Consider the following 16712-nt stretch of genomic DNA (forward strand, 5'->3'; position numbering starts at 1 on the left):
ATCTTCCCTAATTTGACCTAGAAGTTCTCATACAAAATTTTAAAAAACATTTTACTACTTGTGGGCTGATGGAACTGATTTAATATCGGCTTTTATAGGATTGTCAATGGAAATGAGTAACTGATGAAAATTTCTTTCTTCTAAAAAGTGGGTGAGAAATATACAAGATTCCAACCAGATATAAGTTAAATAAAATTGTAAAAACGGCCTTAGTGATCTATTGAGTGGGAGAGAGGAGGAAGACCGGGCAGTAAAGTGAACCTGAATAGTTGCCAAGAAACAGCTGAGAGACAAAAAAAAAAAAAAAAATCTGGTCCAGATTGGCTCAAGCTTGCTCATCTTTGCTAAGTTGTGTACATATCCACTGCCCAAGTACACGGGAAGAGTTGCATGGTGGTAATACCTCGGTAATAATCATTTCTGCCTAGTTAAATTTGTCTTCGTCCAAAACTGTAGTTCATGAGTTCAATCTTATCGACGTGATGTCCAAAGAAATGTAAAAATCGATATCATTCTAGATATGACCATCAACATCATCGACGACAGAGAAAGTGAGACGCCGATCAATGCTTTAAGACTGTTTATAAAGTGATCGATCCGATTAAATTGGAGAAGGAAAAGGAAACCTTAGAGTTTAGTAAAGAGGCATTTACTGTGTCTAATTGGTGTTGAAAGTGATGTCTCTTGGAAAGCTGCAGTAAAAATAGGATGTTCCAAAATCCACAGTTCATGAACCTCGATCACTGTCTCGCTGAAAGGGTCTTACTTTTGCGCCACTGGATATCAAGACGACACCACCGTCAATTATGGTCTACAGTGTCAGATAAACACTCAAAGCGAAAAATAACAACAAAAAACAGCCTTCGTTTGACGGGTTGCTGCGCGTTCAAATAACAGCATTAACTGGATATTTATTACCCGGCTACTCGGTCTTTCCCCAAAGCTTATTAGTAATTAAAGGCCTGTGATTTCAGGCTATATCTGAAGCCACATTTGAAGGGAGGTTATGTCTGCAAAACGTGTTCGTTTAAAATTTGCTGCCTTACAATTATGACGATTTAGAAAAATACAAGGCAGTGGCGTTGGAAGATGCTCAGCTTAGGGCGGGAGGGTGTGGGGAAACTCCATGCTGCCAGTGAATAACGTTCACATTCTTGCCTCAAGTATCTTTTCCGAGGAGGTTGCTGTTCCCCTTGCCCTCCTATACGCCACTGATAGGGTTAGACTACGGTTACACAGTAAACGCGACTTTGATTAGGGCGTTAATCTCTTCATGCCTAGCATGGGTCGTGAATTTATTCTTGAGATATAGAATAGAAAGCTTAAGAATTTTGGTCCTCCTTCCAAGTGTCTGTCATTATTTGCTCTGTTAGGTTTTGCATGATATAATTTCGGGGAAGAAATCCGCTGATCTGCAGACTTTGCTCAAGAACGACAACTTAAACGCATCCTAGCTAGAGTAACTGGGAGTGCCTATGCGCATGCCCACAAACCAATTATCGTTTGACACTTCCTGGCCTGTTCCCTTATTGAAACAAAATACATAAAGATGGCAATGAAAAGAATCAATAAGGTTTGTATTACAGTTTCACCATTAAATCACAAAATAATGTGATATTTCGTGCAATTTTATTAGCTGACAGTAGCAATACTTTCAAAATTTTGTGATCTTACAATCGTGACTATTTCTGAAACTCCGCCCGCCATCATTGTTATGATCGGAGTTAAAATGTGCTTGCGAAGTGTTGAACATCATTGAGTGCTGCGTTACATAAAATTTTGTGTAAAAAATATTGAACAAAATTTGTGCAAAATGTTTACGCCCCAATGAAGAGATAATGGGAATGATACATAAACGACAGTTCCTTTCACATCGTTTTACATTAAATCATAGAGAAATTAATTATTTTGAACGTAAGATTATACAAATCACTCATTGTTAACTAACACACGCAATTTAGGCTATTTATTATATATATAAGGCAGATAGAACAATTGTATTACGCGAGGGCGCCACGACGTCTAGATTCTCACCTGCCGGAAGTAGGTAATATTTGGTGATCATCATTACCGATCGGAGGAGTAAGTGGTAGTTTTTTAAAATGGTAGTTTTCCTGAGCTATTGAGTTAGTTGACCACTTTATTTCAGGAGTTGCAGGATCTGGGAAGGGATCCTCCTGCACACTGCTCGGCAGGTCCTGTCAATGATGATTGTAAGTACTTTTTTGGTAGCTCTATTATTTGAAGTCTGCTTTCTACTTTATTCGGACTTGAGCACATTAAAATACCTATTAAATTACCAATACCTAAAATTATGCATTTCTGAAGAAAAAAATATGCTTAGCACCTACACACACACTCTCTCCATTCTCAATATTTCTCTGTCTTTCTGCATTGCCTTCATGAAAAATGCTTTGTTTTCTTTTCCAGTATTTCATTGGCAAGCAACAATTATGGGTCCTGTGAGTACAAGATAAACACCTTAATCAAGTTAAAAGCAAAGTTTTGAAAGTTTTTCTACTCTTTCAGTTCAATGAGTTTTATATTAGATAATTGACAGTTATATATTTTGAATGCTTTTTAAATGTAATAAAATACTTATTGTAGCTAGATAACTTTTTTGACGTTCTCTTATTGTAATGCTTTACCTTTTTATTGCAGCCTGACAGCCCATACTCAGGAGGTGTTTTCTTTCTATCCATACATTTCCCTACAGACTATCCATTCAAGCCTCCTAAGGTGCAATTTTTGTTACTTTTCATATCCTTAGCGTCATCAAAACAACTAACATTGTTTTGAATTATTTACTGGTAGGGTGTGTGCCTTAGAGGATCCCCCCACCCCAAAAGTTCTTATTTAAATGATAACTTCAAAGCACTCTTATGCAGAAATCTGCTTAGTAGATCTAGAAATAGATAAGACAGGTTATTTTAAAATTGTTATTTATTTTAATATTTCTATTTTGATGTGTGAAATTCAAATAAGCAGAGAGACACATAGACTACCTTTATGTCATTCTGAATATGCATCTAAAACAGCAATTTTAATGAGCAGTTGTAGGAGCTTTTCATGGATTATGATATGATTTAAAATTTATCATTGTTTGTTATATAGTGCTGAACATTTTTTCCTAAGTTAAAATGCTAGCATACCTTACTTTGTTTTAGTGTAATACATAACACTTGAGAGATTTTCATGGACTTTTTTTTGCAATTAAATTCCTTATATCTGTAATGAGTCTTTTAAATTTTATAGGATTGCAATAGACATTAAACTGTGAAATGTATAACAATTTTCCTGTTAATTTAATATACCTTTTAACTTACTATTTGCACACTGCATTTAAAGAGTGTTTTTAAAAGGTGCAATATCAATGTATTTAGATAATCACCAAGGACAACTTCATGCCTGTTTTCCTTATTTTATTAGGTTGCATTCACTACCAGAATCTACCATCCGAATATCAACAGTAATGGCAGCATCTGTTTGGACATACTTCGTTCACAATGGTCTCCAGCTCTCACCATCTCAAAAGGTGAAAAGAAATTTTTAGAACTATGGTGGATCGGAGTGTCCCATTTTCCCTCCTTTTTCAGTACTTTTTCGTCTACTCTTGTGCATGCTAAGTGAATATATATAATAATTTAAAAAAAAAAAAAAATTACTGTTAGTTATTATCCATAGTATTAGCTTTGTAGATATTGATGTTTTAACACAATTCTACAAATTGTGGCATGTCAAGTTACCATTATCAAGTTGGAACCTCTAGCCTAAAGTGTCAGTTAAAAGAAGAATTTTCACCATAGAAACAGCAGTGCCAGCTTTTGTAGTGAGATGAGAAAGCAAAGCTTAAAGATATATTAAGCTGACTGGGCATGTTTGGTCACTAAAAAGTGTCATGGTTTGGTTATATCTCAAAATGTTGTGCTAGAGATTTTGGGGCAGAATGCATAAACAACATCAAAGGTGTATATTTGCACAAGGCAGATATAAGCAATTTTATTTTGTTTTTTCCTTCATGCCCTACTATTTATGGATCTGTGATGATTCATACACTCTCTATCTTTACTGGGTTTTTTTTTCAACTTACAACAAATCTGACCAAAAATATATAATCCCAATTTTTAGAAGGCTTTATGCATATTGTTTAAGCATCATGTTGATGTTGCCATTCTTTGGTAGGTTTTGAGTCTTTTTAAATCCACTATGGGGACACTACATAACTTCACCACCTTTTTGAATTTCTGTCACACATCCACCAACTGATCAGGGTTAGGACATTTTTTTTTTTGACAGGATAATATACAAAATACAGACCTGCTGTATTTGCTCTTTCAGAATGTTTGTGAGGATTAGTTTAATTTTAATTTTAAGTTTAATTTTGTTTTCTGCTTTGTTGAGGTCAGATGCACTTTGCACTGTGCAATGTCTGTAGATGTTTTTTGATTTAGGATTTATGAAGGGGATCAGGATAAGCACTCTGAAATCACATTTTTATATTTATCCTTTTTGTACATGTTAGATATGCATAATAAAAATCTGCCTAGAAAAAATAATTGTTTGTTTGGTAGTGGCATAGACACATAATTATAGTCTATATCATCTCTCTATAAAAGAAAATGGCTCAGGTATTATGATAAGCATTGAGAGTGAAAGCCTTTGTCAAGATTTCATAACCTTTTTATGTTATATATGAAGACTTATTTTACAGTGGACATTGTAATGTAGCAGGAACGTCTGTACTTATATGTTAATATATCTTGGGTAGAATGAAAATGTGTTAAGACAATAAAACCTATGTGAATTCAAAATCTGTAATCTTTAGTGATGCTGAGTTAGAGATAATATGAACTCTTTCTTGATATCTCGCTCCCACAAACATGAATGTCTTCACAACCAAAGGGACTGTTTCTCATATTGTAATGCAAACTGGGTAGTGTCACAAAACATTGTGTGAAAATAAATAAATAAGGGAAGAAACTGTTGGCTTTTTTAGGGATTAATTAGCAAGGAATTACTTCCCTTAAGGAGCTAAATTCAGTTAGTCAGGTATTTTGTTATGTTTGAAAATAGGCAATGAATCAGTTGGTCAAGAATCATGTTGGAGATGGTTGCTGGTCACTCAATTTGACATGGATTTGCACCCCAACAGCCAAAAATGATAATGTAATTGTAAAGAATATTTAAATTATAGTCTAGTAAAATATTTTATTGTTTGGCACTTTATGTTTGTAAATGTATTGTGTAAATAACTTTTTTAAATTTCTGCCTCATAACCTACATTTATGACAGGAGCTTTCTTTCATTTCATTCTTTACTGTGAACATTGAATTTAGTACAAGAAAACAAAAACTATATTTCTTGCAAATCATATTGCTTAATTGTTCAGAAAATGCTCTTTAAAACAGTTAATAGGTGTAATCATTAAATACATAGTAGTTCGTGTACTACCCTTATACTAGTGTTACATTGCTTTTTCATTTTTCATCCATTTTGAACAAGTTAATGGAGGAAATAGAACCTACATGTTTTGTTTTGATATTTCGGCTTTCAGTGCTGCTTTCTATCTGCTCTCTTCTTACGGATCCAAACCCAGATGACCCATTGGTGCCAGATATTGCCAGAGTGTACAAGCAGGACATTTCAGAGTTCAACAGGCAGGCCAAGCAGTGGACAGAGAAATATGCTATGTGCTGAGGACTTGTGACCAGCAGCCCTTGCAAGAGGCTGTTGGCTGTTATAAACTTTGTACATTTTCAACATCCACAGCAGGCAGGAGGGATAATGACTACAATCCAGCACCACAGCTTCCTAGTCCAGGTGTACAAAATGAAGAATTATTTTGTCATCTGTGTTGTTGGCCAGGGAAAATAGGGGTGAAAGATGATTTTGTGAAGCAGAGGATGAACTGATTTCACCAAAGCTTTCATGAGCCTGATGAAGGTGAAAGTCATAGCAGATGTTAAGGAACCAGCTTTGTGATACAACGCAGACATTCTTGAAAGGGAAAATACATGTTTTAAATCTAAAAGTTTTTTTTTCTCCTCAGGCCTACATTTACTTAATGTCAGCTTCAGTATTGCTCATGTAGGAAAGTCAGTTTTGTCAATAACCTGCACAGAACATGTGCAGATATCATATAAAGATAACAGCATTCTGTTTCATGATTTCTTTCTTAAGTGTTTTTAGATTGACATTCCTTTTCCTAAAATATTTAATTTGTATCTTTAAAACATAGATTATGTTTTATTTATAGTAAATTATGCACCATTCACAGTGTGTTTCTTCCGTTTGACAGTTAAGTAGACATGCATTTCTAAGAACATTACCTAACAGTACTGTTCTTTTAATTAATATTGTTTGTTATTTATTTCTGCGCTCGAATAGTTTTTATAGTCTGAAGTTCTTTTGTGTTTAGGATACTGTTAAAAAACTAGTTTAAAAGTAGGAATTTTATTGAAGAAAAATTGGTAAGGATTTAGCTGATTGCACTGACAAAACTTCTTAATTGTATGGCTTAAAAAAAAAAATTAATAATGAGAAGACAAGATTTTATATACAGAAAAACATAGTATGTGTACATGTATAGCAAAATGCTCCTTTTGTATGTTATAAATATTTCAGTAGTTTGACACAATGTACACCACATTTTGCTTAATTCATATTCTTAGACTGTTTTTGCACAACATAACTTGTTTTCTATCCTCATCCATCAAGTTTGTGCTGATTTTGCTTTCCTGTTGTCTCTAACCTTGGTTTAGTAAATATTTGGCTCTGCTTTCTTGTTCTTTAAGGTAGTCTCAGTTAAGCTTGTGTGGTAATTGTGCTCCTTATTTATGACTGCTTTGGTACTTTTTGTGTGGAGAGTTATACAAGTGCTTTTATGTAATATGGTATTAAGGTGCAGGTGGTGATTTTTTCATTTTTTTTAAACATGAGTTAGTAGTCTTGTGTTTTTCACTTAATAGTCAATCAGCTGTTGCTACTTAAAATTTTTGTTTGTGATAAACGAAAAGTAACATTAGATTTGTCTGGTGAGCATTTTCATTTGTTTATCAACCTGGTTTTTCATTTGTTTGTCAACCCATTGTTGGATTGTCATGTCAGTTTTAAGGTGAAAAATGCTGGTACAGTAGGTTAGAATATAAGGTTGTAAATGTTGTTTAACACTTCTGTTGTTTTATTCTGATGACTTGTTCTCTTATGTTCAATATAATGGTCAATGAAAGAACAGTGGTTAGGATTTTCCTGGTTAAATCTCGAAAATGAATCTTTCCCTACTGGAGTGCCAAACATACTAAATATCTTTGGATTGGTCGCTCTCTGTAGTTTCATACCAAACAGACAAACAAGAGGACAGCATGTAGTATGTTGTGTGGTACTCACTCTGCTGTAACCATGCTTGAACTAAGGAATTGGGCTTGATGCTTGCTGCTGCCATCCAGAATGCGGTGGGGGTAGGACAAAGTCTTATCACTATTTTTAGGCAGCTTCTGCCTAAAGATTTGTATATAATTTCTATGAATTCATTAATGTTTAGTGTTTATTTTTGGACTTAAGCAAATTATGATGGCAGCATATAGTGTTACTACTTCAGTCATTATGAGAATTTTTATTTTGCTATGGCAAAAATTTGTTTTTCACTGGAGCACTTCTTTTTAACTTTCCTCTTAAGTCACTAGTATTCTGCTGATGGTGAGCATAAATTGTTCAGTTTTTAGATTGTTTTTAAAAGTAAGTTGTTTGGCTAAATTTTGTACAAAGCAAATTATGAATTTTGAAAATTATGCAAACATAAAAGATTGAAAATTTACATTTTCTTTTAGTCACACGAGATTTTTGGCATGTCTTTATTATGTGCAGCAGCTTTTTTAATTTTCAAAGATATAGGTCTTATTGTGATAATGAGAAAGTAAAAAATCATTGTATTGCTCTAGGTAATATGATAAGTACCAGAATTTTTTTGCTGTGTTTTGTTTAATATGGGGATTTATTTGAAAGCTTAAAGTTTTTAAATATCCATGCAGTGTCTGTGCAAATTTCTAGTGTGCTTGTTTTTATTTGCTTATAAGTTTTTAGGCTTATTTAGTTTTATTTTGCAATTTTGAGGGGTTGATTTTTACTGACACTATTCCAAGGATGAAAGTTGGTACTGAATGCACGTTCAAGATTTTGCACGTTGTTATCTTTTATCATGTTGGTTCCAAACAGTTTCTGATCTGATTTACCAGGTTTCCTTCTGCAGGATAAAATTTGCTACACCTCAGCAAACTCGGTCAGCAAACTTCTTTTATACAGTTGTTTATTTTATTGTGTGACACTGGCTGTATGATTAATAAAAAAAAAAAAAAATTCATTCATGAAAAGGGACATCAAGTGATTTGATTTTCACTTGCATGACTGTTTGGTTTTCCTGTGTATTTGATGAGCACGTTAGTACTACTTTTTTAGGCACTTTGTTCCATTGTAGTTGGTAACCTGTATCCGGACATTTTCTGTAAGCTGATGATAAAATGTTGAATGTTATTAATGGGTAAGGTGTTTGCTTACTGCCTAAGTGATAGGCTCAGCCTTTTGTTCAACACACTGAAATAATTTAAAATGTCACTTTTTCTTTCTGTTGAGCTTGAGGAGAGGTGTTGATAATTATAATCTTACGTGTACCAAAAGCATAGCTACTTGGAACAGATTTGAAGAATCCATATCTTTGAGTTGGCACTAGGGGCTCATTTTTTCAGTATGTCTAATGTGTTGATCTAGTCATGCATCCCTTTGCATGCATATAGATTGTAGGCTGCCCCATCGTTTGTTGGTTGATGTCACATCTTAAATCACCGGTCTGGCTTCGTCAAGTCATTGCTAAATAAAATAATTGACAATGAGGAATTCGGAAGCACGGGGATATTAGCAGATGGAGACAGTGATGGTGTGGGTAGAAAAGATGATTAGGGAAGCAAAGAGAAAAAACACCCATGGACTTACTAAACGGAAGAAGTGAAGTCAAAGTAGGCAACTTTTTTCATGGTAGGAAAAGCTGTGATAACATTTAAGGTGGAAGTCTAGTGTAATGTACATCTGTCTGAGGCATTTTAGGGCTGCTAGATCCTACGGATGATGCAAACATTACTTTTTCCTGAGATCAGCACTAAACATTTAGTAAAAGTGATTTTCTTAACACTGAAGATATGGAAATTGTTTTATATATATATATTTTAGTTTTATATATATAGGCGTGATTGTGATTGGGGCTGTGTATAGATTTAGTGGATGTAGTTCATCCACAACCCTTCCCCTTCACCTTTTGTGAGCATTATATTCACCAGTTACTTTTTTGGTGTATCTGGTGTGTCTTATATTAAAAGTTATTGACAAGCCCTCGACCGCACACGTGCACACATATTCGCATGCACGCACATGCACAAACACAAGGATTTCCTACATCAACATGCACGCTCTCACCACCACATAAAGAAAAACTGCTTTGCTTACCTGTCTGCCAAACTTTTCTGTTTAACACTTACAAGGATGTGCCCGCCTCATTTTGTCAATTATATTGTGTGAAATGAGATCTTCAGAAGAAAAATATTTCCTTTCTTCAGTTCTCCCACAAACCCATTCTCATTTTCGAGATAAATTTGTACGCACACGCACACACATGCACATCTTTTACATTATATTAGAAGAGAGAGCATGTGACATTAATAGTATTTAAACTCTTACTGAAATTCGACTGTATAATCAAGATAGATGAAAAATTAAAATAATAGTTTTATTAGTCTGCTTGATATTTTTCAGTAGAGCTAAATGTGTCACAAAAGGAAAAGACATTGACCTGGATCATCCGTCATGTTCAGTGGATCACAGATAATTACAAGAATAACACTTTTCTAGATTGCCTCTGTCACGTAACCTCTCATACTTTCTCATCTGTCAGCGCAGGCTTATGTGGCAGGTACTACAAAACTACAACTACAGTGGCTGACCCTAGCCTTTCGGCTGTCACGAAGAAAACATGAAAAAAGAACCCCAATCTATCAAACCTGAGCTGTTGCACGTTTCTATCTCTTAAAAAAAGTGATAGTACGATTTGTAACTGTCAAATTAACAGCTTAGTACTAAGGAAAAAAACAAAATGTATTATATTTGTAGGCTAAGATAGCTGCATTAGGCGCAAACTGCTGCAAGCAGCTCTCTACCAACTGAAGGGGCACTTGTAAAAGCTAACGCATACAAAGGGCTTTAAAAACAAGATTTTTTTTTCCTTATTTAAAATTTTTTTTAGCGTTGACTCTTAGACATTTACCATAGGAACTGGAAATGCTGACGAAAGCGCCATACACAACTTTAAAATATTCATGTCAGAAATCCGTTCGAGGATCTGTCAACTTCGAAACCCAAATGATTAAGTTCATAAGTAATATTTTAATATTGTCAATTTCCACAGCACAACAAAACCCAAAACCAAAACCAAAATTTCGATAGTTTTTGGTGTAAAGTCGGAGGATGACAGGTTTACAGTTCTTTAGTTACCTTGAGGATCAGTAAAAACTGATTGTTTTTTTTTTTTTTGGTTGTGCTATAAAGATCTTTTCTGAAACCATGAAATTCTTTATTGACGCCCTCCAAAATTCAAAATTATGAATTACTTCTAAAAGATTTAGCAATACATTCAAGTCTGTATACTCTCAATCTATAGCTTTTAACTACACACAGGTACCGACTCATCTGGCCATTTTCGCTTTCATAATCCAATCCTTCGTGCAACATTCATATAACAAATGTATTTTTTCAATATTTGTTACCATGATATTTTAACCAATTGAAAATGGTTGCATTTAGGACCGTAGTTCCTAACGTTGCATCTGTTGCAAGAGTTTATTATTGTTATTTATTTATTTTTACAATGACAGTTTGTAAGTTTGGCTTTACAGATTGCAAGCCGACTCGTGGCAGACCGGCACCATGGCACTGACAAGTTTGTTCTGGGAAAGACCATTCGCTGGTCGTCCAGAAGTACTTTTTGTAACAAAAGATACACCAAATGCAGTTTAATTAAATGTGATTTAAAAACGTTCTTACTGAAAAAAAATCAACAGGAAATCAATAACCTACACCTTTTAGACATGGTCTAACAATGCAAAGCTGTACAGGACAAAAACAAAATACGATATTAACACAGTTTTGTATTATATATATATCATGGCTGTACAGGATCGCAAATCACAAGTGGGTGCAGAGGAATTATCAGTGAATGTTGAGGTATATCAGACATCATTTGAATTGCTAGAGGAGGTACACTGGACATACAACAGCAAGAGCACGCCTACAGGGCTGGCAACGAAATTACCATAACCGGCTTTGCTACTCTACTTCGCTTGAGGTCAAGAAAACTGCTAAGCCAAAGATGACCTTTAAAGCATACACCGCCTGCAGAAACAATAAATGGCAGCAAGAGCACAAGCAATTACTAGAACAACAAAAATGCCAGCGGTTGTATAAATGCATCAGTGTGCGCAACTAATTCTTTAGCAGCAACCCGTTTAAGGTGAGTAGGTAGCATGTCGAACGGAGAACACCAGATGGAGTCAAAGTTTTTTTGGTTCTTTAAAACTTGTTTGTTACGGATCAATAAATGAAGAATTTTTGAATAAAGTTTGAATCGCATTACCATATCCAAACTTCTAAATTGGAAAGGAGACAATCCTCCCCTTCCTCACCAAAAAAAAAAAAATCCCTCACAATCATATGGGTGTTGTTAGGGAAACCGTCTTTATGGCAACGCCTTGGAGAAAGGAGTATTGCAGGTAAGCCTGAAAACTGTACGAAGAGTAGTGTGGAACGAATATGAATGAACAAAACATCTTTTTTTATTGTTTCTAGCGGTAACTGAAGCTGCTGAAAGGGGTCGGACACGTTTTACCTGAAAGTCCTCCCCTTATTGTTGAGTCCAGACGCACATCACATCTCCAAGCACTAATGCCAGCACCTACTCGCGTGTTGCGCTTCTAAACCCTAACCCCGAGCTACAGTTTGTTCAAGAGTATTGATCGAATGACTGTAATTTTTAAATATTATTCTAGGGGCCAGGATATGTGGAACAAGGTTGGGAACGAAGAGCAAAACAAAACAAAAAAATAAATAAATAAAAAAAAATAAAAAAAAAATAAAAAAGTGAAGTGTGAAGTACGAAGTATTACTTCTCTTCAGAGTCAGGAGACGTCTGTTCTCAGAGATGTGTCTGGTGCTTAAAGGAACAAAAATGCAGCACAAAGAAAAAGAAACTATAATATGCAAGGCAGCGCATAGTCACAATTTACAAAATCGGAAAGTGTCACTCCTCCCTTTGGGAGAAATACAGAATAAAATGGTAATAATAAGAATGAACGACTCTAAACAGATTTCTAGCTTCCTGGTTGATGTCATTACATGTCATGGGCTATAAATGTAACATTTTTATGCATAGAGGAAGATTCAAGCTTTATAAGGCTGTCTACTTGAGGCGGCCATTAGGAATTATTTGGAAATTTTCAAAGAATATGTGCGCGGTGAATTCAGCAAGTTTGTTGCTGCAGGAGAACGATCGTCATTTTTTTTCAGGATGAAAAATAATGATCGTTTTTAAAGGATTAAAAAGAAAATGAAAGATGGATTAGAATATTCTGAAATGACGCGTGTCAGTCCACTCTGCAAAACCCTACACGAGTGCAATGAAGGTCCCTCGTTCAAAAGAAGACCACAGGGACAACGCGGACAATGTCAGAGATCGAGAGACTATTGATTCTCAGCAGCCTCGGTCATCCTTTACCATCATCACTTTCAGCCTCCATCATTTCTCTCTGATCACCTTGTCGGTGCAAAAAACAAAGTGATCGAAAATGTCTTATGACGATAATGCGAATGAGGATTTCCAAGACAGAGGATTTAACATTGAAAAAAAGTGAAAGTCGACCAAATGAACAATATGAATACCCAAGATATCAGACAAGGTAGTTTTAGAGAGAAAGAGCGGAAAACGAACTATATAGGACTGCAAGAACAGCAGCAAAGCAGAACATGACAAAAATGCGTAAAACAAAAATGGCAGCAGGACACAGACAAGACGTTGATGAAACATCTTGGATGTAGATATCCTGCAAAGACAGCTCTGCAACAAGGATAGAAGCCGAGTAAGAATGCAGCAAGACACAGACTGCAATAATATTTCTCAGACAGGGAGGAAATGGCGCACAAAGGAACTCACACTAAAACAATATTTCTAAGGAGGCAGGAACACGACAGGAGACTCTCGCTGGGATAAAAACGAATCGAGTCTGAAGAACGTGATGGAAGATGGAAATGACAGCAATGAAAAGAAAAAGATGTTTTTTTAACAGCTGTCCGCTGTATAGGCTTGATTAATAAATAGCAAGAAAGGCTGTATTCATACGCACCATCGCGTTTCGTTTGAGTGTCTCTTGAAACACAACCCTGACGTCATGGTATGCATGGGGAAAGGCAGTGCCAGCACTGCCCCCTTACCCCTCCCCACGTGACATAACGGTATGGACAGTGTTCAGATACGACAACGGCAGTATCCAAACATCCTCATGCAAACATCTACTCAGTACACTTTTTTTAAAAACAAAGTAATAGAATGCTTGCATATCTCAACTCATAGTTCTTCGTTTTATACTTTGATTTATCACAATCACTCCCCTTCCCATTCAAGGAAACAGTAATTGGTAGAAAAGCTTATCTCCAACTATAGTTGAACAATTTTACTCTGTTGAAAACGATCTGATTATTCGTACATCTGATTAAGAGATTTTTAAAATGTATCATTCCTAAGAAGACTAAGGACTACAGAAGAAGGCTACGACATTTATCGATCTTTTCTTCTTTAAAAAGGGTTAGTGTTGATTTAATACTTGCTTGACAACATTTATTTAGGCAAATACAGAAAATTTAGGATTGTGAAAACTGCCCCTTTCTTTTTCTACCGAAGCACATCTTGTTTGCACCATAATGAGCATGCGTAAAACATGCCACAACATGCTATGTGCCAGCGATGGAAGGGGACTTACCTAAAAGTTCTTAGTCATGTTAAGATGCCTGAAACAAAGGTATCGTATCCGATTCCACAGAACAGAGGGGAGTGGAATTGAACAGATTGAACAGAGAGGAGTTGGGTGTGGAGTCGTTAATAAACTGTCTTTATTTGGATATTTCAGCTTTTGGCATCGGTTAAGGTGCGTACACCTGCCAGAATAAGAAAAAAAAATCACGTATGGTTATACCTGAACAGTTTACATTACTATATTTTTACGCATAATTAGTATGGTGCGAACTGGCTTCTAAACACCCCTCTTACTTCTTCATAATTCCATTTTTTTTCTATTTAAAAATATATATTTTGGTGCATTTGTATAACTAATGCTTGCAAAAGTCGAAAAGAGATTCTAAAAACTTTTTATACACGCTTTCCGTTCTTATGTAGTTATGATCAATTATACACAAGTAACACGAAGGTATTTCTAAAATAAATGACTATTTTCATAATTGTTCGCAAATTTTTGTGTAAATATATTCTATTAAAATAAAAGCCACCATCTCTATTCTTTCCTATCACTTTTCATTACTAAGACGACACAGAAACTAAACCCAGTTTGCGATGCGTATCAAGCAGCCTCGGTGGAACCATAATAAAAGTGTGCGTACAGACAGTTTATCAGGCGTATTGAAGGACAAAGGGAAGTAATGTACAAACCGGAAACTTATCGTGCAAGCGTGATTTACCTCCCTTGACAGTTCGTTCGCAGCGGAGAAGATTTTTGCTGAAGTCTAAAGTTTCGCGCAATAACAACAATAGTTTCAGCGATTTCATTATTTTAAATGATGATCATAATTAACGTCTCAACGGATGTTCTGTAGCGAAAGATGTATTCCACAGCGTAGTTTACTGGAAAACTGATTATATACACTTCAAAGGTAACAATTCAGTGCCGGTTTTCAGCTCAGAAACACCAGGCCTGGAGACGACTGTGACAAGCATGTCCAAGTATTTCATTGTACATTGTAGTAAAAGTTTTATTGTAATATGGTGACGAATTTTCTTGAGGTGGGTAAAGGAACTTGGCGAATGCCGCCGTAGGATTGCGCATTTCGTAGAGGATGCCAAAAACCTTTTTTCCTCTTTCTTTCTATCCTTTGCAGAATCCATGAATCCTGAGTTGGATAGAAAACAACAACAACCACCCACCCCTCAAATTCCAAGAAGAATGAAACCTGCGTAGTTAATGCACCATTAAAGACCCGCCACAACCAATCTTTAAGAAAGTTCATTTGTCTTTGTTTCCGTTGCCTCAACACAAAACGTAGATCTTCAACCAGGAAGACAATAAGGTGGCAACAGATGCACCCAATAGTTCCCTATCGCATCGTTACTCTCGACATGATTGTAATAAATGCTGGGGAATCATTGACAGTCAGAAGAAATCATTTAGCAAAAAAAAAAATCTCTTGCATATTGCTCCTTCGTCCTGATCCGGACAGTAGGAACAGACCTGGACAGATTCTGAATGTTCTTTTTGAAAACTTTCTCTTTGTCTGCTGCTAACCGCCAGACGACACTTTGCCCACCAGCTTTAGAAGATTTCTTGGCGATTGTCTTCGTTCAGTCGTTGAGAGCAAACGCTTTTGTCAATCACAGGGAAGAAAATGTCACATCAATGGCAATATATAATTTTTATGTTAGAATGGCTCCCGCCAACTCTATTACCCCCAACCCGCCATTTCCAAATATGCAGGGAGCTTTAATACTCGTGTTCCCATTCTCAGAAAGAAATGATAAAGACCACAAAAGCGCCATATTTGATTTCAGGTTTCACATATGTCGGTGTTCATGAAATATACTTACTCATTACCTCAACCTTGCTGTGCACTTAATGACCCGTGTGTCTGGACATGTCTGCGTTTCTTTGCTTTCATCACCTTGATCATGTCTGTATTCCAAGTCCCTGCAGTTCTGGGCTTAACAGAACTCGTCAAGCGTTTCTCACCCTCTCTCTCTCTCTCTCTCTTCATTTTACGTTTGCTACCACAAGGCCCAGAACGTTCTTTGCTGTCATGTACCCGATTAACACCCCAGCGAACTGTGTCATACTTTGCTCTCGTCTTCGTCTGGTCCTGATCCCCGTTTCTTGGCCGACGACGAGGAAGAGGAGCCCGCGGGTGTTTGGCCACCGACGGCGTTGCTGCGATTACCCGGAGACACGGCGTTGGCAACGGGAGGTTGCGACTGGTGGTAGTGATGGTGGATCGACGGTTGATGCTGGTTGATGCCGGCGTTGGGCATGACGGCGGTGGGGCTGGTGGCTGGTGTTGCGATGGCGGCTGTCTGGGAGGTTTTCACTGTCTGAGTCTGCGGCTGGGTGCGAGGAGTGGGCCGTAGACACTGGGCCAGGTTGACGATCTCGCCTTGGATGTTGGCCAGCGCCTGCACCACGTTACACAGCGCCTGGACACCACGCAGAGGGCGTTCAACGGGTATGAGGGGCAAGTCACCGCAGTTGAGGGGAATGCATGATTTAGTCAACACCAGCCAAGGGGAGATAATTAACACAAAAAGAATAGGCGAACGAAAGTATAGTTACAAGCGAAAATAAATATATAAATTACGAAGGACGAAATAATTGTGCAAAATAAAGGAAGGATGGGAGAAATAAAAGTAAGAA

The 16712-nt window shown here is 36.5% G+C and overlaps 2 protein-coding genes across 9 annotated transcripts in view; one reads left to right on the forward strand and one right to left on the reverse strand.

Annotated features, from left to right (window-relative positions):
• The first annotated feature begins 1434 nt into the window (after positions 1-1434).
• LOC112560413 (ubiquitin-conjugating enzyme E2-17 kDa-like) lies at positions 1435-8370 on the forward strand. The gene is made up of 6 exons (XM_025232272.1): positions 1435-1573; positions 2150-2213; positions 2431-2462; positions 2662-2739; positions 3430-3535; positions 5555-8370. Exons 1-6 carry the CDS (start codon positions 1550-1552, stop codon positions 5695-5697), a joined length of 447 nt encoding a protein of 148 aa, XP_025088057.1. The 5' UTR covers positions 1435-1549; the 3' UTR covers positions 5698-8370.
• The window catches only part of LOC112560375 (short transient receptor potential channel 3-like), a 127735-nt gene continuing 118675 nt past the window's right edge, over positions 7653-16712 (reverse strand). For all 8 annotated transcript variants that reach the window (XM_025232248.1, XM_025232258.1, XM_025232233.1 and 5 more), the window contains one exon: positions 7653-16495. In XM_025232248.1, the coding sequence (XP_025088033.1) occupies positions 16136-16495 (360 nt within the window). In that variant the 3' untranslated portion in view covers positions 7653-16135. The remainder of the gene's footprint in view (positions 16496-16712) is intronic.

This window comes from Pomacea canaliculata, linkage group LG1, assembly GCF_003073045.1.
Source record: "Pomacea canaliculata isolate SZHN2017 linkage group LG1, ASM307304v1, whole genome shotgun sequence".
Lineage (NCBI taxonomy): Eukaryota > Metazoa > Mollusca > Gastropoda > Architaenioglossa > Ampullariidae > Pomacea > Pomacea canaliculata.

What these genes read in the sequence shown, in the direction of transcription:
- LOC112560413 (XM_025232272.1), top strand. Translation starts at nt 1,550, where the DNA reads ATGGCAATGAAAAGAATCAATAAG. An exon ending in AAGCAACAATTATGGGTCCT is followed by an intron (nt 2,463 to 2,661) that starts GTGAGTACAAGA and finishes TTTTTATTGCAG; the next exon opens with CCTGACAGCCCATACTCAGG. An exon ending in ATCCATTCAAGCCTCCTAAG is followed by an intron (nt 2,740 to 3,429) that starts GTGCAATTTTTG and finishes TTATTTTATTAG; the next exon opens with GTTGCATTCACTACCAGAAT.